General features: G+C 37.7%; 1 protein-coding gene across 7 annotated transcripts in view; it reads left to right on the forward strand.

Moving 5' to 3' along the window:
- The window catches only part of PSD3 (pleckstrin and Sec7 domain containing 3), a 435,489-nt gene that overhangs the window by 203,437 nt on the left and 204,680 nt on the right, over positions 1-27,372 (forward strand). For 4 of the 7 annotated variants that reach the window (XM_069484900.1, XM_069484898.1, XM_069484899.1 and 1 more), the window contains 3 exons: positions 21,867-22,061; positions 22,183-22,263; positions 25,093-25,205. In XM_069484900.1, coding sequence (XP_069341001.1) covers positions 21,867-22,061; positions 22,183-22,263; positions 25,093-25,205 — 389 coding nt within the window. Of the gene's footprint in view, positions 1-10,273; positions 10,315-17,856; positions 17,972-21,866; positions 22,062-22,182; positions 22,264-25,092; positions 25,206-27,372 lie in introns of those variants that run through there. The other 3 variants (XM_069484902.1, XM_069484905.1, XM_069484901.1) reach the window with 3 other exon arrangements.

Below are 27,372 nucleotides of genomic sequence, written 5' to 3' on the forward strand. Positions count from 1 at the left end.
CACTCGTTGGAAGAGTAAGTTAAATAAAAATCATGAGCTGACATAAAGAATAATATTAAGTAAATCAGTACATGTGATATAGGGATATGCAAGAGTCATGAAAGTGATCCATGGTGTTTGAGAAACACTGATAGGTAATCTTTAAGTTTGTTTCATTTCTTTTGTGTTATTATAAATAGCAATGCAGTAAGTACCCTGAAGTAATTTTTTTTGTATACTTATGATTATTTTCTTAAAGTAAATGCTTAGAAGTATAATTGCTGGTTCTTAAGATATGCACATTTTTAAGAGTTACTAAGCTAAACTGTACGTATCAGTTTGCACTTCTGCCTCCATTATATGAGCACCTGTATTTCTTCCAAGCTTCACTGTGCATTATCTAAGTCCCTTTTTATCTTTGCCAGTTGAATTGCTGAAAGAGCCATTGAAATGCCTCAATTTGTACTACATTGTTATGGATGAACATTTTTTCTACATATCTAGTTTTTATCTGTTTATCGTTTTTTGTGAATTGCTTGCTCACGTTTGTTTTGGTCTGGGCTCTGATTCCTGTGGACTGAAAACCTACTTGAACTGGTTTTATCAGAGGGATGTCACAGGCACCTGGTTTATATCCAGGAACAGAATGCAAGGGACTGTCAGACCTCCCAGACACAAGAACCCGAGGGTCTGCTTCTCTCTGCCAGCTCCACTCTGCTGCTTTTCTTTGCACACTGGATTCTGCCTTTTCTCATGGAGTCTTTGCTGTCCCCTAACTCTTCCTTCCACCTGGCTTTGGTTTGCCATGTCACTTAGTTCAGCCCCCTACTATACATGAACTCTCTATGCAGATCCCATCATAATCTAAGGACCATGGATATCTGTGTCCCACATTTCTAGGAGGGAGCTGTCTATTGATCAGTTTCATCAGGTGTTCACTCCTGGTGCAGTCAGCTGAGCTCAGCATAGAGGGTGGAGGCCCTTGGGGCCCATTCCTTCCAGGTGCTATGGATAAAGCAGCTTCTGTAGCCAGGACACAGTGATTAGAATGTTCAGTACAGTGCCTTTTGCCCATTTTTTGATTTGTTACATTCATCTTTCTCTTATAGATACCCAAAAGTCCTTTACATATGAAAAGGACTCATATTTTTCTCCCCATTCATCATTTTAATTTTGCTTGGTGGTGTTGCCATGTAATTAAATCTGTCGATTAAATCATGATTTCTGCTAGTCTAAAGTCACTATGAGAAAATTATATGTTCAACTGTATTTCCTTCTAGTTCTTTATAGTTTTATTTTTTATGTTCTCTTGAATTGGATTACATTTTAGGGGGATTTGGGAGAGAAATAATATCTTTAGAATATTCTTTCCAGGAGCATAGTGCTTAGTTCTAATTTATTTCTCTTGGCAAAATTTTGTAGCCTTATTTTAGTTCTGAACTTTTCTTGAATTTATTCCTAGCTGCTTTATAAACTTTATTCTTGGTGAATTTTTTTTCAGTTATGTTTTCTAACGGGTCCTACATGGTTTATTAAAGCTATTGTTTTTATATTTTTATAACTGACTGCCTTACTACGTCTAACTTTTTTACTTAATACTTTTGGGCTTTACATGTAAACAGTTATAACATCTGCAAGTAATTATTATTTTATTTCTACCCTTCCCAATCTCTTCCCTTCATTTCTTTTTCAGATTTATTGTGCTGGATCTTTTAGAGTGAGAATCAGAATAATTGTAGAGGAATGTATTACATGTCTTATGCTGTTGTATTTTGTTAGTGATAATTATTCTGACTAGATAATCAGAATGCTTTGGCCACTTATACAGCAAATATAGGTAAGTGAAACTAGCGGAAATCTCCACCCAAAATACTTGTTCTACTGGCTTGTCTTGGAGTCTGAAAATTTCATTTCTTAGTCATTGTTTCTGGTCAAAGTGTTGCCTCTAGAAAGTTCCTGTTAGAATGCACATGTGATCCTCACTAATAACATATTATACCTGCTAAGATGGTGTGTCATGGATTTAATTATCTAATTATTTTCTAATAAATGGTACCGGTTTGTTGTTATGGGAAATTGAGAAATGGATCTTAAATGGAATATATTTTGGTAGTGCTGTTAGCACGAGCCTTCACAATGGTAGCTGCTTACCTCTGGCTTCGCCTCTTGCCTTCCCTGTGTGCTGTGCACCTCAGCTCCGTCCTGTAAGCTTCAACCGTGGTGAACTGCTTTTGCTTTTTCAAATATTCTCTTGCCTGGGGCTTTCCTGCTTACCCCCCACTCTCAACATCCTCATCCTCAGTGTTAACTAACCTCACTGTTACTTTCTCCAGGATGGTGGATTCCCCCCCCAGACTAGGTTATGTGTCCTACTGCATGCTCCTAATGCACCCTGTATTGTCTGTAAAATAATATTATTATAATTACTTTTTAAAATCATCTCTCATGGCTACTCAACTGTAACCTGCAACTGCAATGCCAGGGAGTGTATTTGCCTTGTTATCCATTATGTCTGACATATGAGTGGTCACTGAGTAAGTGTTCTCTAAATTAATGGTTAAAAGAGGGGTGGAGGACAATGCTTGCCATGTTATTGGTGAACCTGAGAGATTGCAGGGAGCTGCTTTGATTCCTAGCAATAGTAGTATCCTGAGGGAAGTTGGAGTTGAAGGGACTAGGGACAGTGTAAGCATTTTAGTTCGACCTGGATCAGAACCTATGTAGAACTAAAGGAAAGGCCTGCCTTCTCTTTACTGGAGTTGAGCACAGAGTTTTGAGGGATTTGAAAGACAGTTGCATATATAGATGAACTCTGTGCAACCTAGGACACGAAGGAAAATATAACCCTATACTTCATGCTTTTAGCCTTTAATTTCTCTGCTCTTCAGGGTTGCAGTAATGCATCCACTGGGCTTTTACAGCGTCTAAAATGGCAGGCTGGCTTGTAAAATGCAGGAACTCCACCTATAATAAAGACTGTATTTAAAAAGCCAGAGTGACAGAAGGCAGTAGGAGGCAAAACAGGAGGAGTGTGCACAAAAAGTTAGTATTTGGTGCTGTTTCATCGGCAAAAGAAAAGCAGGTTTGCTTTTGTAAGCCTGGATGGTACCAGTTTATGAAAATATTTTCAGAAGTGAATAACAAATTATCACATGGTTTCAACTTTTCTCAAGTTACAGTAAATTTACCTTCCTTCCCATACTTCTATTTTTTATATTATCATATTGTTATTGTAAATTATAAACTGAACTTCTAACTAAATATAAAAAGCAAGACCAAATACATTTTTGACTATTTGCTATATCTCACTTATTTGTATACTGTGTCTTTATGAGGAAACCTGCTGTTAGACATAATGTTGAACTGAGGGTTGAACTGGGAGAAGTAAAAACAAATACATAGTGATTGAACTGATTGTATGTGAAATTACTATATGACCAATAAAATTAAGCAAGTTGAGACTGCTAATTTTGGTAGATTGGGTTTATGAGGTACTATATTTAAGTTTAGAGCCATGCTAGAGCTGTAAAAGGGCTGGAATTTAATTTTTCCATTTTACAAATGCGGAGGCTGAGATGCTGAATGATTTGCTGGAGATTGTGGAGCTTTGTAGCTTCAGAGCCAGACTGATCATACTAGCTGCACTTCTGGATGCGTTGGAGTCAGGTACATTAGCATCCCGTTGTACAGATTAACAAACTGAGGCATAGAAATGTTAAGTAACTTGCCTGGCTTCACAAAGCTAGCAAGCATCAGGGCCAGGACTTGAACCAAAATGATCTGGGTCCCAAGTCCTCACTTTTAACCATTATGTTATTTTGCCTCTGCCTGGCTTTGCTGACTGGCAATCCAGTATTCTCCGCCCTTTGCCATGTTGCCACCTAGAGTTGTTTCAGCTCCTTCCTCAGTAAATGGCTCTTGTAGGTGTTTTCCACACCTGAAAATGGTATTAGCTTTTCCCCAAGATATTATGCTCTGTTCTCAGAGATGGTTTAGGTTGAAAGAATCTAGTCTGTGGTTAAGGAACCCTGAAATAGGAAACAGATGCCTACATTCTTACAGGCAGTGGGAGCAGTGCACCCAAGGGACAACTACACCTCCTGAAGTGGTGTCGTTTGCATTATGCTCCCTCTTTGTATCTGCTTTCTCAACCATGGAGTTCATCACTTAGCTCATTTTTTAAAAAGTTGGCGCAAAAGCCAACAAATGAAATTGGTTGATCATATTAAAAGCCAAAGTATACTTTTTGATACCTGTTAAATATCTGTTTCTTTGCTTTGGATGGCAGAAGATAATTTCTGTTATTCTCTTAAACAGTTGCATTATGCATCTGTTCTGTGTCCTCTTGGGAAAGAGCTAAAAGAGATGCCCAGGAGCTTTAAGTGTATAAAACTTGCTGTAAAGGAAGACTCACCCAAAATGGATCTGTTTCAAATATGGTCCATTGGAGTTTATAGTTGGGAAAACCAAATAGGACTTGAAATGAAATGAATACATTTCAACAATAGCACTTGTAGAATCCAAAGGCTGTAACATAGCAAGGTCCATGGGGCCTGAAGAGTCTGTGAGATCCAGAGGCTCATGTATTCAATAAAAAGTTACTAAGGTTTGTATCTTCAGAGCTTTCTGGTGGAAAAATGGCTGTGACTTTTACTTCCTGTCAGGCCTTTTAAAATATGTTTGTTTACAAAATTGTAATAAAAATTTTTCTCAGACTTTAGAGCACCATTTAATTCTTCTCACATACACTATTTTATTTCCAGAGAATTAAGGAAGTGCCCTATTAGAGGCATAACAGAAGTACTATGTGATTATAAGGTCATGTCAGTCAAGGGTTTGGGTGGACTTCCCGGAGGCATTGATTTGAGTTTTGCAGCGTGAGTCGATTGCTCTGTGCTAGAAAGAAGGAAGGACACTTGAAGCTAAGGATAGCCCGAGCAAAGGGGCCGCAACGCACAGGGGAGACATGTAGTAGGAAATGAGGTTCCAGCCTTGATCGGCCAGATGGAGCAAATCTGAGAACACCATGCTGGGAGTTTGGACTTTATAGGCACTGGAATGTTCTTGAGAAAGGGCATGACATCCATTCTAGTTGTAGGGACTCTAGAAGGGTGTAGGTTGTATTTGAGAAGAGAGTAAAGGCCCATTGGTATGTATCTAGAGATTTCTGGGTTGCTGTATAATCTTAAAACTTTATTGTTTCTGTGTTTTTGAATGAATGTTTAGTTTTTCTATAATACAGAGAATCTACTGCTTTTAAATGTTGGGTACTCTGCCTTTTCATTATAAAGAAAAATATAATCTAGAATTGTTTCAGCTCCTTCCCCAGTAGATGGCTCTCATAGGTGTTTGTCTACAGAACCTATTTTTAAAAACTGTGAATAAGATGGCTTTCTTCTGTTATCAAAGCTTGAATGTGGTCACTTCATTGTTGCTATAACTTAGAAATAAACTTGCATCTTTAAGAAGTAGACATTTCTCATTACTAATAAGTAGATACCACAGTGTCTTCAATGGGAAAACCAGCAACTGTTTAAGACTAGAGTCAGCATTTTTGATGGATTTTTTTTGGGCTGCTTTCTACAGTTGATTTAGGAAAAAGTAGAAAGCTAGAGTATGAGGATGATATGTTTCCTTTGGCAAATTTGCGAAGTGCAGATAACCATGAACCAAGGAGCAAGAGGACTTGGCTTATAGTTCACTTGCCTGCAGCTTTTAATTATGCAATTCAGGGAATATCTTGTTAACCCCCCTGAAACTGGTTTTTTGTTTGTTTATTTGTTTGTTTGTTTGTAAAATAAGTGTAAACTGTCTACCTTACAAGGAGTTTGAGATCCAAGTGATTTACGTATGAGAAACATACTTAATTTCTTATTAAAGAAAACCAAACACATTTTCTACTTCCTTCCCAAGACAGTCCGACATACGTTGGTTAAAGGCTGGCCAAAGGCGCTGTGATTCATGCAGGTGTCCAAGTCAGAAGCACTGAAGTCTCTCAATTCCTTCTTTTCCTTCATCTCCTATACATAATTGGCAACAAAATTCTACCAATTTTATTATTTTACTCACAATGCTGCTCCATCAGCTTTTTATCCCCTACCTTGCAAGGATTCCTTTTCATCCACCACCTTGACTCTTGTAGTGATCTAAGTGGACCCCTGTCTTCAGTCTCACCCTCTTAACCCTTTCCTAGCACTTATTTGCCAAACACTATGTTAAGCACTTCACAAATTCCAACTCATTTAATCCATCTATTTAATCCAATCATCTTCTACAGTGCTACCTGTTTTCTCTCCCTCAAATCTGATCATTTTTCTTACCTGCTTAGTCTTCTGTTTTTTGGTTAAAGGCTGGCTTTGTGGAAAGAAAAAAAAAAAAAAAAGCTCCGTTGCCTGAGTATTCCACACCCATCTCTTACTGTCCCTTCTCTGCACCTGTAGTCTGGCTACACTTGCCTCTTGCAGTGCTTTGAACAAGCCATGTGGTTTTACACCTCTGTTACCTGCATGTGCCATTCTCTGTTCTGGGAAAACCTTTCTTTTGTCTCTGTCCACTTGGCAAATGCTACCTTTTGGTTCAGGGTTGTGCAGGATGTTACCTCTTCCAGTTGAAGCACCAGTTGCTCCATTATTTCTGTTTTGCTTGTAGTTGTTTGTACAGAGTTTGTCTTCACTAACTGGACTATGAAATCCTTGCTGTTAGGAGGTGTATCTTGCTCTGTATTCATACTGTGCTTAGCACAAGGTGTGGATGCATGCTCAGTAACCAATGTCAGTGAGGAAAGGTTGTAGATGGTTAGGCCACTCTGTCTTCCTCTTAACCCTCTGCTCTTAACTCTGACATTAACATTGCTACAAAACAATTTCAAATCATCATAGGGTTCATACCACTTCGGTATGAGCTGATGTTAATTATATTACAGCACTTAAGGCCCAGAACTTACAGTGCATTTGAAAGAGAGAAGGCACCTTACCTCTGGCTATAGAAATATTCCTCTCAGTGTTGTGAGTTCAAAATGGAAGTTGATCTGGGTGTATAGCCATAATTTGATTTTTAAAAATCAAAAACAGAACCTTCAAAAATTTTCCAAAGGGCCTTTGCCAAAGTTATGAAGGCTGACATGCATTCTTCAAACTTCAAAGATAACATAGTAGATGTTATTAGAACCAGTTGTATATAATATTACTCCATCTCTCCTTAATGGTAACATTTCTATTTATTTTCCTAAGAGAAAGTTGCAAAAGATCTTTAGGAAGGATCTTATTTACATCACAGGGAATATAAGGTAATAATAAGGTACTAAGACATTATACCACTCGATGAGCCTTATAGGAAGTTGGGCTTTGGAAGGTAGAAGGCAAACTGCCACTGATATAACTCTGGATCTAAGAATTGCACCAATTCATGAGAAGGGTATAGTGTACTTGTAATACAGTTCTCTAGAGAAATGGAACCAATATGAGATTATCTGTCTGTCTTTGTATCATGAGATGTATTATGAGGAATTGGTTCACATAGTTGAACCAGGAAGTCCCACGATCTGCAAGCTGAAGACCCAGGACTTCCACTGGTGTGGTTTGCAGGCCTGAGAGCTGGAAAGCTGATGGTGCAGCTTCTAGTCTGAGTCCAAAGTCAAGATAACCAGGAGCTCTGAGGGCAGGAGAAGATCAGTGTCCCTGTTAACCAGGCAGGAAGAGATTGATTCCAACCTTGTTGATCTGTTAAGGCCCACAGAGGATGGATGGTGCCTGCCCACACTCCACGTTCAGGAGGGCCCTCTGCTTCACTCACTTCACCAGTCCAAATGCTAATCTCTTCCAGAAACACCTCAGTGACACACCCAGAAATAACATGCACCCAGATATCTGGGTATCCTGTGACCCGGTCAAGTTGACATATAAAATTAACCCTCACAGTACCTTTTGCTGTAAGGGGGCAAATACAGGCATCTGACCAAATGAGGTGACTGTGAATCCACTGCCCAGATCCTGCCAGATGTTCTGATGTTGCTAATACCTTTTAAAGCCAGCAATGAGCTGCACTGGGAGGCTAGGGAAAAGATCAGATTTTCATCGGTCACTCTCACTCCATCAAAAATATTGATCAGTTTAAAGCAGTAATGTTCAAAGTATGAATCATCATTCCTTTTCTTAAATCATCTTCATTCAAAATAATATTGAAACTCTCTGAGTTAGTTTTTACCAATGAGTATTAATTCTGAATACTCATCTCTAATTGTTACTTACCCTCTAGTGAAATATAAGATGGCTAGGATGAGGATGCCAATAGCCAAACAGTGGACATTAATTTTTCAGATACACCTGCTTCAGTTGTGAAATCTCAGTCTGGGTTGCACCCTAGAACCTGTGAATCTGACTCCTCAGGGCTGGTGCCTGGTAATGTGCATTTTTTAAACAAGCTTCCCAGACACTGATGTTTGAGACCTGGCGGTGGTCTTCGCAGTGAGACAGTAGACAATTCTATACCTCCTGGTGCAGCAACTTTCTAAATTTGTTGTAACCTGGGATGCCTTTTGAAATATAACTAACCCATTGGTTCTCAAACTTTAGGTTTGAGTTGAGGCTGGAAAAGTTGCCTTTATAACAGTTTCCCAGGTGATTTTAATGCACATGTTGGTTTGAGAAACAGTACTAGTATACAACAGTATTGCAGCAATATAGGGTTTCCCAAATTCCATTAATATTAATATTTCTCTAGACACAAAAGGATTTATGGTCAAATAAGTTTGAGAAATTCTGGGAAGTTAAAAAGTGGGGTGTGTGTGTTTTAAATAGCTCTAATTTTCAGAGCCTAGAACTCTAGAATTCTATGGAATACTGTTTTTGGGGACATGTGGAAAGAAGGTGACTCTTGTCCCCTTGTTTGTTCAAAGACTTGACCAAAAGGGTCATGTTGGATTTGTGTATGCCCTGGCACACTGGTTTGAGTACTGTGCATTATTGACGCTCTGACTAGGGGTTTAGTGTGGCTCTTTTAGAGATCTGTCTTGCAGTCAGGTATCGAACAAAGCCATCTTGGTCTCTGTTTTTATTAACTGCTTCCTGGAAACAGTATAAATTTCTTGGTAGCATTTACCATACACGATAAAGTATGTGCCCTAGGCATTGATAGATGGTCCCTGAATCTATTCAGGGGAATTGTGGGGAACTTTTTTTTTCTGTTTCTATTTTGTAAAATCAAGAATTCTAGGAAGCAGAAACCATTAAAATCTTAATAGTTATTACTCGTAAAATATTTTTTGAGTTACTAATTTTATCTAATCCTCCTCTCAAAGTAACCTTTTAAGGCAAGTATTATGGTCTTTATTTTTTATAAATGAGGAAACTGAGGCTCAGGAAGGTGACACAGTTTGGTGGATCTAAGATCTCAACTTTGGTCTGTTTGACCCTCCAAACATATACTTTTTTTTTCCTTAGTCATTTTGCCTTTCTTTCAGTTTTATTTAAGGTCTGTGTTAGGGCAGTGGGTCATTTACTGTGGAATGTACTCTAGGATTGAAGACAGACAGATGTGGTTCACTTCCAGCCTTGTATTTAAGTAGCCTTGTGTCTTTAGGAAAGTTACTTAACCTTGCTGAGTCTCACTTTTTTCTTCCATTAAGTTTATAGTGCTTTCCAGGCCTTCTTCCCTGTGTATTAGGAAACATTTGTGAACGTGGGGTGTGTGTGTGTGGGTGTGTGTGTTTGTAGTATAAAGCACAATCTGTAATTGTAAGAAGAGAGAGCAGGTAGTGGTATTTGTAATAATGAGCTTTTCTCTAAAACTTGGGTAAGTTTGAAATGATATTGATGAGAGTTTTTTTCTGCAAGTATTTTGCTTGCGTTGAAGTGACTAGCATGTGACAACACTGTGACAAGGTGCAGAAACGTCATTGCTTGGGTGACTTGGAGCTGGTGACATTGCAGCAAGTTGCAGAATTTAGGATCTCCTGTGGCAGATCCAAAAAGCCAGGCTGATCCCCAGTAGGACAGGACTTTTAACACCTCTGGTGGATAAAGGGGAGGGGCGAATTCACACCTTTGCTATAATTGTATTGCCTCTTGACTCCTAGTTCTTTTTATTTTGAGTTACTGGGGTAAAGATCTTTTGGTAGGACTGGTGACAATTGATTTACAGGATGTTTAGGTTTCATTTTATCAGTCCCAGTTCCAAAATGATAGCAGTTCAGAATGTGAAACTGAGATTGTCTAGATGATTTGACTGTAGTTGAAGGTGGAATTTAAAAATGAATTTTAAGAATGATGCCAAAGTGAATTCTATTTTCTACAGACTCCGAAGAAAGGAGTGTATCCTCCGAGTGGAAGTCCCAGACTGGTAGGTTTATTTTGGCTTCTTGGGTGTTTTTCTAGCTATTGGCATGAACAGTTTTGTTTTTTTTTTTCCTTCCTTTTTTTTTTTTTCCTCTTGTCCCTCTCTTCCTTTCTAACTTCTTTATAAAGCCAGAATGATATTACTTATCATATACCTCATAGATAAAATTGAAGAATAGAGCTTAGTAAAACTTTACAGAGCTGATTGACTGGACTGATTGCTCACTTTTGAGTGAGCACATATGCTAGGGTAGGAATTTTAAGTAGTGTCACGACCTAGGAGAAGGATCGTTAAGTAAATATTGTCGTGATGTAAGCTTTCAAATATCTGAACTTAGTCATCTGATGTGTAATTTTTATTTTAGAAGAAAGACAAGATATACCTGAGGTTAATCTTACAGTGAGGTCAGCATATTATGTTTCTATGATGGAATTTCATTCTGAAATGTCAGAATATTGTCTGAAAGTCACAAAAGGTGAGCATAAGCTGTTTTCTGGGTTCATCTCTGATACACAGCTTCTTGCGGCAAATAGTTGGGAATCGCTAAGTGGTTCACGTCGACACCTTATGGCATTTAGGTCAAGAAGCAGAGACTGTCACTAGGGAGACATTGGCATTGGGATACACAGTTTTATCCAGGACATCACAGCCAGATCACAGACTCTCGCCATTTTGGGTTTGATGATATTTCTCCTTTACTCTTGTACCAAAGTGGAGTGTTGCTCTTAAGGGTATATTTGTCCAGCTTGAGCGGGGAGAAGGGGGGTATTAAGAACACACACCGGGGATGGACTATACTATTAAAGAGATGCCAAAGGTTTGTTCAACTCTCAAGTGATGCTTGAGTGACGTCCTTTGAGGAATGGAGAGAATAGAGAACAGATTGTGTCTAGGGCTCTGGGTGACACTTCCTTTTTAGGAAGGCAGATCTAGTCCCTTTGCTATTCTTCTCTGAAGTCTAACGGTCACTCAGTTATTGGACACAGATCACCTAAGACTTTCCCATGGCCCCTTCGAAACCAAAGTTTCTGTGGTACTAAAAGCATGTGACTGTATAAATCTAATAGTTTAGGAAGTTTGAATACATGTTTCACAAAGGTGCATTCCATGGAGAATAGATAGGAAGTAAATGGACGGTAAACAAAAGAGAAGATTTCATCAAGGTTAAATGAAGTAAAACTCCCTTCTCTGAAGGGCTTTTAAGTCTTTAATGTCTTTACTAATAGTACTAACGTGAATTGTGACTCTGCAGTGGGGATTTAGAAGTTAAAGAAAACTCAGATTACTTGCTTTGTAGTAGTAGTATGGAGGTTACTTGTCCCCTAGGAGACTTTTTTTTTTTTTGTCTACCCTCTTACTGGAAGATGAAGTGATGGACTAGATTATGATTCAAAATAAAAATAATTATTTGAAGCCACAGGTATAGAAGTAAGTGTATAAGAGAGAGAGGTGCCAAAATTTTGGAATTAGAGTGACATGGTTAGTTAATATTACCTGCAGAAGTGTTTGAATTAGCTGGTGAAAGAAACTGACCAATAAATGAGAAAAACAATTAAGATTATTCCAGTTTGTTAGGAAAAACCCGAGTGTTTATTTTGTTAAGCATTGATTGTAAATAATGATCTCAACTAATTCACTCAAACTCCATTTACTCATAATTTTTCATGAGGAATAGTTGCCCATAACCTTAATTTAAGGTTTAGCTTTTTGGAACTTGGTATGATTGTTTGTTTGTTTTTTGAAAGTGGATAAAATTTTGATACTTATCTCAAGTGTATTCTTAGTGTACTGAGGACAATAGAGCTGCTTTAAAAATATCATTTGCATTTAGCTACACTGAAAAATAGTATTTTAAATGACAATTAGAGAGAATTTCTGTGACTTTTGAGTGGTGATATTTGAGGAGTTGGCCATAAAAATTAAATGTTACTGAACTTTAAGGCAACTGGATACAGTGGGATCTTCTTATCCATGTGATTCAACCAACTGCGAATTGAAAACATTCAGAGGGGGAAAAAATGGTCGCATCTTTTCTGAATATGTATAGACTTTTCTCGTCATTATTCTCTAAACAATAAAGTATAACTATTTACATAGTATTTACATTGTATTAGGTATTAAGTAATCTAGAGGTGATTTAAAGTATATGGGAGGATGTGTACAGGTTATGTGCAAATACTACACCATGTTATATCAGGGACTTGAGTATCTGGAGTTTGGTAGGCGCAGGGTGAGGGTGTGTCCTGGAACCAATCCCCCAAAGATACCAAGAGATGACCATACTAATAAAAACAAACAGGCACAGAATTTTTGAATTGACGATGCTATTGATTGGGAGAGAAATCATTAATTTTAAGTACCATCAGAAAATAATATGCTGCCAATTAACTATGACACAAACCTTTTTAACACTTGGAATTTCTAGTAATAATTCTTACACATAAAAGCTTTTATGTAAGAATTATTTGGGGTGCTTATTCTTGATGTTTTTCTGCCGACATAATACTTTTTTTTTCTCAATACCAACTCATAGCATAACTTTTTTTGAAGATACTGTAAACATCAATTAAATCAAGATTAAACCAACAATATAATTGGCCTTGACACACAGGCAATTAACACCTGACAGCCACCTCGCTGGCAAAGCTTGTACTGATTGCTGCAAAAGAAACCATCCTAATTTCAAAGACTTCTGAAACGTAAAATGTGTCTAGGAATTAATGAAATATGATATGGATTTGTATTTATATAGTTTTGCCCAAAACTGTAACCACTTTGTCTCATCTCTCTAGAGATGTTCAGTGAGGGGAAAAAAGTAGAGGGAGGACTTTTCTTGTTTCTATTCAGTAGCATCTCTGGCTTTTCGTGGACTCATCCCCTCCCTTTGTAGGCGGGTCATGTTCTGACACTGAAGGATCCCCTTTGGAACTTCCGGCTGGTTTGCCATGACTCCCCCCCAGTTCATCCTCTCCCCTTCATAAGTTTTCTGGGCCTCTGGAAGGGGTCCCCTTTCCATCAACTAGACTCTAGGTGTCGTTTTTCTTTTTTTTTTTTTTTTTTTAGTTTGCTTGAAAAATACTTGCCCAGAGTATTTGTAGAGACTGAGCCCACCCTCTGGAAAGGCCGGCGTTGTCAACAGTCATTGACAGCCATTTCTGCTCTAGACAATGGTGCGTGCTGTGGACAGAGGGTGTTGGATTTGGAGTCCAGGGTCCTGTCTCTGGGCATTAATTGTTTTCATGTGAACTCTGAATTGTTAGGTGAGCTATTACTTGGAAGTTCTGCAGTTGGCTTTCTTAGCCGTGCAGCCTAGAGGTAGGTGATTGTCCTGCTCACTCCATGACTTCTCTGGACCACCTCAAGGGTGACTGTGAGGGTACTACTCTGTCAGAAGTAGACATGTGCCCTGAATTCTACTTGTTCAACTATTAGCCCTGGCAGGGGATGCCTTTTTGTAATCCATCTGTCCAGAAGGATGCCTTTTAAAACTCACTGGAAGAAACTATGCTAGGAGGTTCTGATAGTCATTAAAATGAGATGTTTAATATAAAGGGCTCGGCACATTTTCAAAAGCCAGAAAATGCAATATTTCTTCTTCCCGTCTGATTTTAAATACCTTCCTCCCTCGTCCCCTCCCTCTTTGGGTGGAGGACATTCACTAAATTTGCTGTCTACTGGATCCCTTTAATTCTCAGTTTATTTGCGGGACAGATTGTCCTATCTTGTGTCCAATAACTGAATCTGTTCCAGCTCATGTCACTAAACTCTGGTTACCTTCAAAATGCCATGATTTCAATTTTAAAATACCAAAATACTTTAAAACAGATAGCAAATAATATCTAATTTACATTACAGAACACAAAGCTCACTTTCCTCCCATTGCAGGTAGTTTGATTTTGGGAGGTGACAGTATGAAATCAAAGGGCAAACTAAGATGAAATACGTTTCCTGAAATTTGATAACTCTTTTAAAACATAATAAATGAAGATAGGAAGAAAGTGGTTTAAAAATAATGCCTAGGAACATACAAAGCTTAGAAACTGGCATGTGTCTTTTCTGAGAGCTCCGTATGTCCTTATATCCACCTGCATACTTGTATATCTAATGGGCATCTCAAAATCAACACGCCTAAAATTGAACTATTTTCTCAAAGTCTCTGCCAGCTTTGGTCTTCCCCGTCTTAGTTGGTGGCAACTCCACCCTTCAAGTAGCTCAGGTCTACAACTGGACTGTTGTTCTCTGAACCTTTACCCCCTGCACCCACCTCAGCCATCTCCCCTCGGCGTGTGCGGTACCTGTCCACTGGTCTCCCTGCTCTCCTATGGTCTGTTCTCAAAACGATACAGTGACCCTTTAAAAATAGAAATTAAATCTTATGTCTCTGTTCAGAACCCTTCACTATTAACCATTTCGTTCAGAGTAGAAGCCCACGCGTGGCCCACAAGGCCTTGAACCACACCACAAAGTGGTTCCCAGCGTCTGCAAAGGTGCCTAGAACATTGCAGTGAACTCGCAGGGTCCCTCGGGGTGTCTGAATCTTCAAGGGAAACTGGCGTCAGTCGCTGTGTGAGCTGCCAGCTCCAGGGAGTTCACAGTGTCAGCGTTAGATTGTGCTGCCTTCTTGATGATACGAGTTGATGAAGCCAGATTTTTGCCAATTGTTGTGATAAAAATTAAGTGCTGTGAGAAAATGAATGAGCGGTAGTGTCCAGTCTGCTCTGGGATTTGGGAAGTTGTGTGGTCCCCAACAGGGGACTTCCATTAGTAAGGATGGTTATTTAATAATGAAAAAAGTAGTTTTTCTTTTCTCTAGTTTTTTCAAATGGACAGAAATTGTTAGGTCCAAACAACTTAAGTATTCATATACTGTTTCCCTGTTAATAAGAGAAACTTTTGGGTATTTCCTTTTAGTCCAGAAGTGTCATGAAAACCTTACACGTTAAGAGCTCTGTGAATCGAGAAAATGTGGGGACCTCTGCCCTGCCCTGTGCTCTTGCTCCAAGCCCCATTGCTCTCTGAACGTTCTCCTTTCCTGCCCTCTGCCCCAGCCACACTGGCCTCCTTGCTGCTTCTCACTTATCTGGGCCTACATGCTCCAGCCTCTGGGCCTTCCCTCTGCCTGGATGCTGCTTTTTAAAAATATTTGCATGGCTCACCCCCTTCAAGTCTTGCTCAAATGTTGCCTTCTCAACGAGCCCCCCCATGACCACAATATGTAAAAATATATCCACCTTCACCCCAAACTGGTATTCCTGGCCTATCTTTGCTCTGTTTTTTTTTTTTTTTTCATAGCTAATATCTCCTCCTATCAGATAATTTACTCATTTATTACGTTTATTATTTATTTTTAGCTCTCCCCGCTCGAGGTAGAAATCTTTTATTCTGTTTTGTTTACTGAAGTATCTTAAGCACCTAAAACATTGTCTGGCACATCGTAGGAATTCTGATAAATATTTGTTGAATCAGAAAAGACATATATACCATAAGCTAACTAGCAGTAGCAAAATGCACGGTAGTAGAGCCTGTAAAAGCCTTGGATACTGGAGTCCCACTGTCTGTGTGCAGCTTTTACCTCAGTTTTCCCATCTATATAATGGGTTATATTACCGCCCATTTCATAAGACTGTTGAGAATTGATGAGACAATGCCCAGGAAGCACTTAGCCCAGTGACTGGGACTTAGTAAGGATTTAACCAGTGTCAGATGCTGTTCGGTGAATGGCACCACTGCGGGTGCTATGACTGTTTGGAATAATTTCTCATTTACGTTTCCTTCAGGATTAGATTATGTACTGTCTCTGCGATGCCTGGGAAATAAATGCCATAGATGAGGATGGCCAGCGAGACTTCCTTTCCTTTCTCAGAGGCTGTTTATGCTTTAGGGTTTTCTGTGTATTTGGATTCCAGCCGTGACAGCTGTGCGTTGGTACTGGCTCATTCACCTCTTGGTTCCAGGCCTGTTTCAGTGTCTTCAGCCTGAAGAATGACAAAAAGGGGTCATACTGCTCACTCTGGTCCTTTTATTCCACTTGCAACTGAAGTCATTTCTTCCCATTCTTTAGGATTCTTATGACTTGCCTTTCCCTAGTTTATAAACAAAATTTAACTAGGTAACTGTTGTTTTCTACGCATAACTCTGAGGGTACACTTTACAAATGCAGGGTCGGAGGGGACCTTGGACACCCTAGCCTGATTTATTTTTGTGTCCTAGTTTTATTACAATTACATAAAATTTTAAAGAATTTTAAAAATTCAAAGTAAATATGAAATAAAAGAATACATCTGCTACCTTTGCTGATGTCAGTTTAGCCAGAACCTTCCAGGGTTAGCCAGAAGGAATTAGAAAGTCGGTGCTGCGTGTTATTAATAGCACAGCATGGAAGACAGTGCAGGAAGTGGACCCAGCGGATGGCTCAGTCCTTGCGCTTTTTCACAGATCTGTTGAGTAACTGCAGCCTATTCTGATACAGATACACAGTGGAACTCAAGACAGTAGCACGTGGGAGATGGGATTTTTAAAAGGCAGTGCTATAACGAAGGTCTATATTAAGTGCTCTGAGAATGAAGCAGGGAGAGTTAAAGTATGATTCTTAGAAAAGCTGTGATTTCACCTGGGCTCTGTAGGGTCAGTAGGAGTTTGCAGACTTTGGCGTGGTGGGTGAGGGGGTGATGACAACAGCAGAGGGAACAACAGGTGTAAGGGCTGTGTGAGCGCAGCCTACATTTCTGTGTGACCCCCACCTCCTTCATTTCCCTTATGCCGGGAAATGCTTATAAGAAGGCCTAAGGCCTCCTAAGGTTATAAGAAGGTAGTCAGGCTCAGTGGTCTGATCCTTTATTTGAGCCATCATGCCCAGCCTGTAAGGTTATTTGATCAAGAAAAATAGGGCAGGCCGAGCATGGTGGCTCACGCCTATAAATCCCAGCACTCTGGGAGGCTTGAGGCCAGGAGTTTGAGACCAGTCTGAGCAAGAGCAAGACCCCGTCTCTACTAAAAATAAAAATTAGCCAAACATGATGGTGTACACCTGTAGTCCCCAGCTGCTCAGGAGGCTGACCTTGGGGGATCCCTTGTGCCCAGAAGTGCCAGGTTACAGTGAGTTTTGATCACATCACTTGGAATCCAGTTTGGGTGACACAGGTGAGACCCTGTTGTTGGGGTGGGGGAGGAAAAAAGAACAAAAATAAAAAGAGAAAATTAGGGGAAATAAAGTTGAACTATAGAAAAGAAGGGAAAATCCGAACTGCCAAAAGCATCTAATACTCAGCAGACTAGAGGGACAATGTCTTGTGTATTCAGCGAAACAAAACGGGTATCATCCCCTCTGAGAGGGATCCTTTCGTCTGCTTTCTCAAGTGTGAGCAAGGCTGGGCTACATTGTTTTTTATGTCCCTAAAATACAGTGTCCTTTGTGTTCTGGCTCCTGCTTTTATTGGAGCTGTAAAAAGATTACAGACACCCCAACAATAAACATTCTGAGAATGTGAGGTCATAGCAATGTGACCTCACGGGGAGCCAGCTCCTTAGAAGGCCACTTGGATCAGCAGACGCTGGACTTCCAGGATGAAGAATTTTGGGGATAGGCTCGGGAGAGAAAATATGGCCCAGGCATGCCCCCAGGGGTTGTGATGGACTCTTCTTGGTGTCTTTATTGTTGCTGGTGAGTTTGAATTGCCATCATATTGCCAAGCTTTCTGACTTAAAATCAGCAATTTTTGTTCTCGTTGAAGTAATCTCGTAAGTTCGACAGAATGAAACCATTAATAACGGAGGTATTTGTCCTCACTTTATTCCTTATTTTCTCCTTTTACTGAAGGTTGTTTTTTTTTTGTTGTTGTTGTTTGTTTGTTTGTTTCAAGTAAGATCCAGAGAAGTCTGATGTGCACAGATATTAAAATTATACCTTGTAAATGTTTGGAAAATTAGGTGAAATCAACTGCACTGGGCAAGAATAGTAGAAGAGGCAAATATGTAGAATGAAAAACAGGAATGATTTGAGTAGGAAATTTTTAAATGTGTGCTCCTTAGGATAAGCTTCTTATATTTGAGCAAAATTGGGCCAGTACTACATATGTGGTATAATTACACTATTTGCACAGAATGATTAAATAAATGTCATGAATTTGCCTTGAGAAGTAAGCAATAAATAGTAGTTTAATTGAGAAGAAAAATCTTTTCTTTGACATTTGTTTTTACTACACGATAGCTATTATATAGAGAGAGGAAAAGAATGCATAGAAACACAACTCCAGGAATTTTATTTTTTCTAATTATAAAAATTACTTGATTGTAACTATTATAGTTCTTCGAGTAAATATTTTACATTTCCATCACTGATATGGGAAAACACAATAATCATGAATTGCCTAAAAGGAATTTCTACTATGAGTTTACTTGTTATGAGTATGTTATAGATAATAATTAACGATGCATTTTCTGATAGCATAAATTTTACAAAACTGACTGGTAATGTTAACTCGATGAAGGGAAGGTTTAGGTTTCATTTTATCATAATGAAGCAATTTATTTTAATTGGTGGATATTTTCTGTTGGAAAATTGTTTAAAGTGGCTTATTGTTTAAGGAGAGTTCCCATCTACCCTGGTCTTCCCGGGTCAGTTCCAGTTTATGCCTGTTGTTCCGGCATTGGCGTCAACTGTGGTTTAGTATTTGATTTAGACTTTTCAAAAATGAAGCATTTTCATTAACAGTTGCAGTAAAATAAGCCAGCATGGGTTTAGGAGACCCCCATTTTGCACTACCAGTTTCTCCTGTGGTCTCATCTGGGAATGTGTGAGTTGACGTTTTGACATAGTTGAATCTAAGAGATAATCTAGGATAGAGATCCTAGATAATCTAGGATCAGGCTTGTCTCTCTTTTCCCTACTCTTGTAGCTCCCTTTCGAGGGCAGTTTGGGGGTGCTTGCTGATAAAGTGTGCTTGGCTTAGAGAGGAGTTGCTAGGGACAGTTAACTCCTTCAAGTCTGGGGCCAGTCTGGGAAGGCTGGGGCGCTGCGGCTACTTGTTTTACCAGCTGGTTGTGCAGTGGCCCCAGCTGCATGCTGAGTGACAGTGAAGCTGCCAGGCCACCACTTCCTTGGCAGATCAGTGGGAAATGGGAAATTTTGAGGTAGAATAAATGACAGGATAGAGGCTGAACAGCTCTGCTTAAAAATGTATTCATTCTTGCTACAATGGTTTTTATCATTTATTACATGATGTAAGTTTATAACACTTTTTAGGTTCAGATTTTTTTAAATATAACGATTTGAGTTATAACAGTTACCTTTTTAAAGTATAAAATTAAACAGTTTTAGCATATTCAGAGTTGCTTAGCCCTCACCACTATCTTACCAATTGAGTTACAACATTTACCTTTTGAAAATATAAAAGTGGTTTTAGCATATTCTGAGTTACTTAGCCCTCACCACTATCTTAAGGATGTTTACATCACCTCAAAAAGAAATTATGTACCCATTAGCATCACTATTTTTTATTGATAATAGTTTTTTTTATTTTATAGCTATTATAATTACATCTTTAATGATTTTGTCATCACTATCCCTCTTCAGAGAGTCCTAGTTTAAATAATAAATGGTTACTTATAATGCAGGCCACGTTAAAGAACTTTGCAATAGAGCAAGGGATGTGAACTCCATACGTAGGCCTAGTTCAGCCTGGCCTGGAATGGCTTTTACGATTTCCAAGGTTGTAAAGAAACAACGACAAAGCAGCATGTGTGACACAGACCTTGTGTGGCCTGAAAACCTAAAATATTTACTATTTGGTTCATGTTGGGAAAATTGTGACTACCCCTGGTTCAGAGTCTATGGATGGAAGAGTGTATTGGAAAGCCATTTAAGCACAATATTTTATCACGAGCATGTCTTTGTTGCCAAGTTAAAATGAAGATTTGGAAATTAATGTCTCCTCATTAGTTTTAGTGTGATAAATGCGTGAGGTGATGCTCTAAACTGGCCACAGGTGATAGTTTGATTCCTGTCTAGAATGGAGGTTCTCCAAGTGCGGCCTGTGAGGCTTCCTTCCTTCAGTAGGTGTGCAAGATCAAAGTTACTTTATATTAATTACTACAACATTATTTTCCTTTTTCTCTGTGTTGATTATAGTACCAAAGCAATAGAAGGGGCCTTAGCAGAAATCCAGGGAGTTGCAGCAAGCTGATCTCGCCGTCATTGCATTCTCCACTGCCATGCACTCAAAGTAAAAACAAGGCCAGTTTCACCTAAAAGTGTCCTTGGTGAAGCCAGTGCAGATTAATTTTATTACCTATCTACACTTGAGTTCATGTCTTTAATTTCACATGTGGTGAAATGGGAATAAAGCAGTCTTGCACCTGATGACTAATTCCAGGAAAAGCATGTACATGTCATTTGAGTTGGGGAGATAAGCTAGTCATTTGTTTCATGGAAGATCATTTTTCCTTGCAAAAATGACTGACAAACTATGGTTATCGGCATACGTTTTTTCAAGAATGAATATTGTAAGCCTATTGCTTTAGGGAAAACTGATGATATTTATAGCCAATGATTAAAGTTAAGGTTTATGATCAAAAATTAGAATTTTGAAAAACTTAAGTCTGCCACCAAATGTTCAACAGCTTCCCGGTACTTAGACTTTTCTGAAGATACTGGTTAGTAACATTAATGAATGCAGTTTTTTTATTGTATAATGAAATGTGTCAGCAAATATTTTGCAAATGACCAATGTTGTGATGTTACAAAATCATGCATGAGTAAAAGATCCATTCAAACTATAAGACAGATTTTAACGTAAGAATACAAAAAGTTCATTGATGTAAGTTCAGATTCTATGTTGCAACTAACTTTTAAAAAGACTACCACTTGTCTTATTTTGGAAAAAGACTGCTACTTGTCTTATTTTGGTGTCGTATTAAAAAAGAATATGTATAATTATCTGGAAAGGACATTAAAATACTCCTCCTTTTTCTAGTTATTAAATATCTGTGTGAGGCCAGATTTTCTTAATATACTCCAACCACAACAATATTGAATGTAGGAGTGGCTGACAATCCAGCTGTCTTCTATTAATTCAGCCATTAAAGAAATTTGTAAAAAATGGAAAACACTGTCACTTGTTTTGCTAAATTTTGTTTGGGAAAATACAGTTATACTTAATAAAAATGTATTTATATTATATGGATTTATTAAATGAATTTATAAATATTTAAATTTTTTGTTTTAATGTCTAATATGAATAAACATCAAGAGATATAGCCCACATAAACAAAGGCTCTTTGAAGTCCTCAATAATTTTAAGAATATAAAGGTCTGAGACCAAAATGTTTGCGAACCACTTGTCTAGGGTTTAGGCAATTATTTCTTGAGTCCTTTGAAATTTGCTAGCTGAAAATACTTTTATGAATATTTAAGTACAAAATGATCTCGTTTAAAATAGTTTTCACTTAGTTGGTTATACAACATCATGATAGTTTCATCAGATTTAATATTTCCTTTTTTGACATCCAAGAAAAATCTTTTCTATTGTTTTGTTTTCCTCCTTTATCGACTCTCACAGCAATGCTGGGGTGAAAACAGCTCGACTGGAGGCTCATTCTGAAATGGGGAGCACTGAAATTGTGGAAAAGGAGACCTCAGAAAATCTCAGTAATGGTACCAGCAGCAACGTGGAAGCAGCCAAAAGGTTGGCCAAACGCCTTTATCAACTAGACAGATTCAAAAGATCGGATGTTGCAAAACATCTAGGCAAGAAGTACGTTCTGACCCAAAGCTGTGTTGTCTGAGTTTTGTCCTGTTTTGTGTGGGTGTGTTTGTGTTTTATATTAGTAGCTTCCATTCCAATAACCAAGTCTATTCTTTCTTCTTATTTATAGCAATGAATTTAGCAAACTAGTTGCAGAAGAATATCTGAAGTTTTTTGATTTTACAGGAATGACATTGGATCAGTCTCTCAGGTATGATTTAAAACATTACTTCTATTTCTCGTTAGCTCCAAATGATTAATTCTTAGCAGAGAATGTAATGTGCTATAGCTAGAATATGATTTTATTTTTTTAAACCCTGAGTATTCTTTATCTGAAATGCTTGGGACCAGAACTGTTCTGGGTTTGGGACTTTTTTCAGATTTTGGAATATGTGCCTTATACTCATCCAGTTGAGCAGACAACATCCCAAACATAAAAATATGAAATCTGAAATGCTCCAATAAGCATTTCCTTTGAGCGTCATGTCAGCACTCAAAAAGTTTCAGATTTTAGAGCATTTTGAAATTCAGATTTTTGGATTTGGGATGCCCAACATGTACTTGATGAACTTAGCTCAGATTGTATTATAGATATTAAACATAGCAGAGAGTAAGAAAAACATACTGTTTTTATGAAATCACACAGGAACTGATATTCTGCGTCTAATGGTGAGCCCAAGTCCAGATGGCATAGTGAAGAATGGTGGCAAAGCAAATCTGGAGAACAAAATGGAATCTGTGGGAGTTTTTCTGTTTTTCAATTTTTTTTTATTGTGGTAAAATATGCATGACATAATTTACCATCTTAGCCATTTTTAAATGTACAGTGGTATTAAATACATTGATAATGTCGTGCAACCATCACCACCATCCATCTCATTAACTCTTTTCATCTTGTAAAATGGTAATTCCCCCTTTCTCCCTTCCCCCTTCCCTCTTTTCCAACCTGGCAACCACCATTCTGCTGTTCGTTTGAATGATTTACTACTCCAAGTACCACATACAAATGGAATCTCATAGTATTTGTGTTTTTGTGACTGGCTTATTTCGGTTGGCCTAAAGCCCTCGAGTTTCATCCATGTTCCAGAACTGTCTTCCTTTTTAAGGCTGAATAATACTCCATTAGTGGTATGCCACGATTTGCTTATCCATTCATCCATCTGTGGACACTTGAGTTGCTTCCACGTTTTAGCTGTTGTGAATAATGCTGCTGTGAACATGGGTGTGCAAATATCTTTTTGAGACCCTGCTTTCATCTCTTTTGGGTGGGGAGTTTGGTTTTTGAATGGTCAGTTTAAAAAAAAACGTTTACAGACGTTGAATTGCAGAATTTTTTTTCCTAAGCATTTGCTTACTTACAGCCAAATTGCCTTTTAACATGATACTTGGGAATTAACTCTTGAGTGGAATGAAAATGAATATAACATAATAATCAGTGGAAAGTATCTGTAAAATTGTTTCCCAACGATATCTACTTTTTGCTGACCTTTTCAAATGAAGATGTGTTTAAAACACATTGATCCTTTTCACATTATATTGTATTGCAAATTTCTAAGAGCAGCTGAAGATAAAACCCGTCAGCATTTAATCTTACAAACTATTTATAAAATGCCGGCGCTTGGAAGAATTCTGAGATCATCTAGTATGACCCTTAAATTTTACAAATTAGGAAACTCAGGCTGGGGAGGTAAACTGGCTATGTTTGGATTAGAGTGTACTACAGTGATGTATTCTGTGACTCTTTCCATGCATCAAGGGTACTCAAAAGTTTCCTAATGAAAACGGGTAAGAGTGGAGCAAAGATCTACATTTTTGCTTTGCATTCTGATGTGGTTTCTTAAGGTTATGGAAGATTAAAGTTTAATCAGCATAATTTAGGTTAACAAACTATAATAAGGATGAAACCAAAATTTTCACAGAATAAGGTTTATTGTATTTATAGTAAGATTTCTTAGTATATTTTAAATCATGTTTTTGCTTCCCATCTCATATTTAGGAAATTGCATCTATGTTGTCAAGTGAGGGCCATCTGGATTAATCTATAGTAAACCGTATTCTTATTGACTGGTTTCATTAGTGGTTCTAGGCATATTTCTTTTTTTTTTTTTTTTTTGAGACAGAGTCTCACTCTGTTGCCCAGGCTAGAGTGAGTGCCGTGGCGTTAGCCTAGCTCACAGCAACCTCAAACTCCTGAGCTCAAGGGATCCTCCTGTCTCAGCCTCCCGAGTAGCTGGGACTACAGGCATGCACCACCATGCCCGGCTAATTTTTTCTATATATATTTTTAGCTGTCCATATAATTTCTTTCTATTTTTAGTAGAGATGGGGTCTCGCTCTTGCTCAGGCTGGTCTCGAACTCCTGAGCTCAAACGATCCGCCCACCTCGGCCTCCCAGAGTGCTAGGATTACAGGCGTGAGCCAACGCGCCCGGCCTCATATTTCCTATTTTAAAAAGTTTTATACATAAATCATTCCATAATTTAAGGAATCAGCTAGAGTTTTACCTCCCAGTTTCCTCCTCATACAACAAATTAATAATGAACTGTGATAAGACAAAATTAACAGAAATGTGCTGTGCACATGGCATTGTAACTAATTTTGACAGTGGGTTACTGGAGGTTAAACACGTAACAAAACAACAAAAGAATGCTGATGTGTGTAGAGTTTTAAAACATGGCCTGTATGATTATGCATTGAGTCCTAAGTGTTCTTTTGGTTTTTTTAATTGAACTTTTAAAGTTGGCTACTTGACACTTAATCATAATGGCTGATTACTTACCTTTCCAAGGCTTTCTTGATGTATTGACACCCCTGTTATCAACCTGTCGTCTTCTATATTGATATTTTATACAATTTAAATACAAATACATATTTATATTGAATGACCATCTAGGAAGTGATTTTTTTTTAAAGAGAGAACTGTATAATATTTTTGTATAATTAATCTCATGTTTATATAAATCAACTTTAACTGTCAGACATAAAGAGTGTGGTTAAAATTTTCTAAAATTTCACTTTTTTCTCCTTAATTCTTTTTTAGGTATTTCTTTAAAGCATTTTCTCTTGTGGGAGAAACTCAAGAACGAGAGAGAGTTTTGATACACTTCTCCAATAGATATTTTCATTGCAACCCAGATACCATTGCTTCACAAGGTAATCTGAATGCAAATTCTTGAATTTCTTTTTTATAACAATAGTTATTTTCCTTATTACGAAAGTTGCATTTTGTTGTGGAAAATACAGAAAATTGCATAGAAAAAAATCATTTAAGTATCTCTAATTACCTAAGTATAACTATTAACACTTTGACTTCCTTCTAGTCTATTTATATAATATTTAATGTCAAATTGGAATCATTCAAGAGTTTTATTTCCTACTGTCTTTTTATTTCATTGTGGGCATTTTCTCATGCCATTAACTACTCTTTAAAAGCATAATGTATAATTAACAGCATGATAGTCTTTAGTCTCTTAATTATTTTTACTCTGTTTTCCAATTCAGTAGTGTGACTATACTTTCTTTAAATTGTTTGTTTTTTGCCACTTGTTTTAGAAATGTCTCTGGTGCTTTTGTTTGGTAGTAATAACACTAACCACTGACTTTAATCTATGATTTTAATGAAGTATGAATCTGTGTTTATTGTGCCATTTTTACGTAGTAAACTATTTAATCGTAAACTACTTGATCGTTGGCCTGCCTTATGAAGGAGAGGTCTTTTCTCCAGTCCAAGTCCTGCAGTAAAGCCAAGTTTTCAGAGTTTGTAGTTGAGCACATTCAGTTGCAGTTAGAAAATCTTGCATAAACTTTGAAACTCTAACAAATCACTGTGACCAGGTGTATAAGAAATAGTATTTATCTCTTAGCTTCGTTATTGCCAATTAACTGGGGTAAGTGTACTTGGCATTGACTAAGGTGTTTGCACCTGTCTTCCCTCTGTCCCCCCGGCTGTAGCTGCAGTCAGTTCATCATCTGATTATTAAGGTCACATTCCTATCTGTAAACTGGTGCGATTTGGACCAGTTATTCACTATCTCTATCACCTTTAGTGTTGACTAGAGAATGAAAAAGACAGAAGAGGGTTGTTTTTATCAGAACCTCCTTCAGATCTAAAAATATGTTGACATTTCTGGGAAAAATAAGGAATTGGCTGTAGATAGGCATATTTGAGAGTTGGCTGCCGAGTTTTACAAATACTTATCAGGAATGTGTTTTAAATGTATATAATGTGATAATAAAATGGAACTAGAATAAATATATTTTTAGGCATTTAGTAGCATTTACTTAGAGACTGATAACAGAAATCACCTACCATACTAAAAAACTTACGCTTTTAAAAATAGGCTGTCTTTAATTTATGAATTCAATAATTAAGCATTTCTATACATTTAGCATAAACTTGATAAAATTTTTACTGCATCTAAGTCTATTGTACTTGTATTGAGAATTAGTAGGGAAAGGATAAGGAGAACAACTAACTCTAATGCTTGGAAATAAGAAACTTAACTCTTCATACTTTTTCTTCTCCTGTATAAAGTAAGGAAGAGTGATGTTGCCATTTAAGTGTGAAACGATTCTTCTGGCTTGGGCAACTTTTTTTTCCCCCTGATTATTTAATTTTTTAATCTTCACAGAATATTGCAGTATTTTTTACTTTGGTTTAGTCCATAGTTCTTAAACAAAACCATTCAACCTAAATCTTGCCTTTAAAGAATGGCAAGAAAACCAAGCACACTGGTACACGCCTGTAGTCGCAGCTATTTGGGAGGCTGAGGCAGGAGGATCAACTGAGCCTAACACTGCAAGGCTGAGTTTACTGTGATCACACCTGTGAATAGCCAGCCACCGCGTTGCAGCCTGGGCAACATAGCGAGACCCCATCTCTAAAAGAAAATAAAAAAAACAATGGTAGGAAAGAGGAGAAGGATTACTGCCTATATGTTTTTAGCCAGAAAAATGATACCTAAACAGTAAATAGTGGCAAACTTAAATATTGGTTTTGTTTAACTTTCACTTCCAGAAAGTAAAAAACTAACCATGTTGATTTGTTTCCATTTTCATATTCTGTTATAGAAAATTGAGACAATATAAATAAAAAGATAAAAATTATAATCTCACTACCTAGAGATAATCTTTTAAGATTATGGTGTTTATTCTTCTAAATGTATTTACATTTAAATAGAATTATACTGCATATGTTTTCATATAATTTATCGTGAGATATCTTTCCATTTCAACATGACTATGTGGACAACATTTTTAATGACTTTGACATAACAGAATTGTTTTTGGAGGGTCATGTTTACTTGTCTCCTGTTGTAAA

The sequence above is a fragment of the Eulemur rufifrons genome, chromosome 12, assembly GCF_041146395.1.
Source record: "Eulemur rufifrons isolate Redbay chromosome 12, OSU_ERuf_1, whole genome shotgun sequence".
NCBI lineage: Eukaryota > Metazoa > Chordata > Mammalia > Primates > Lemuridae > Eulemur > Eulemur rufifrons.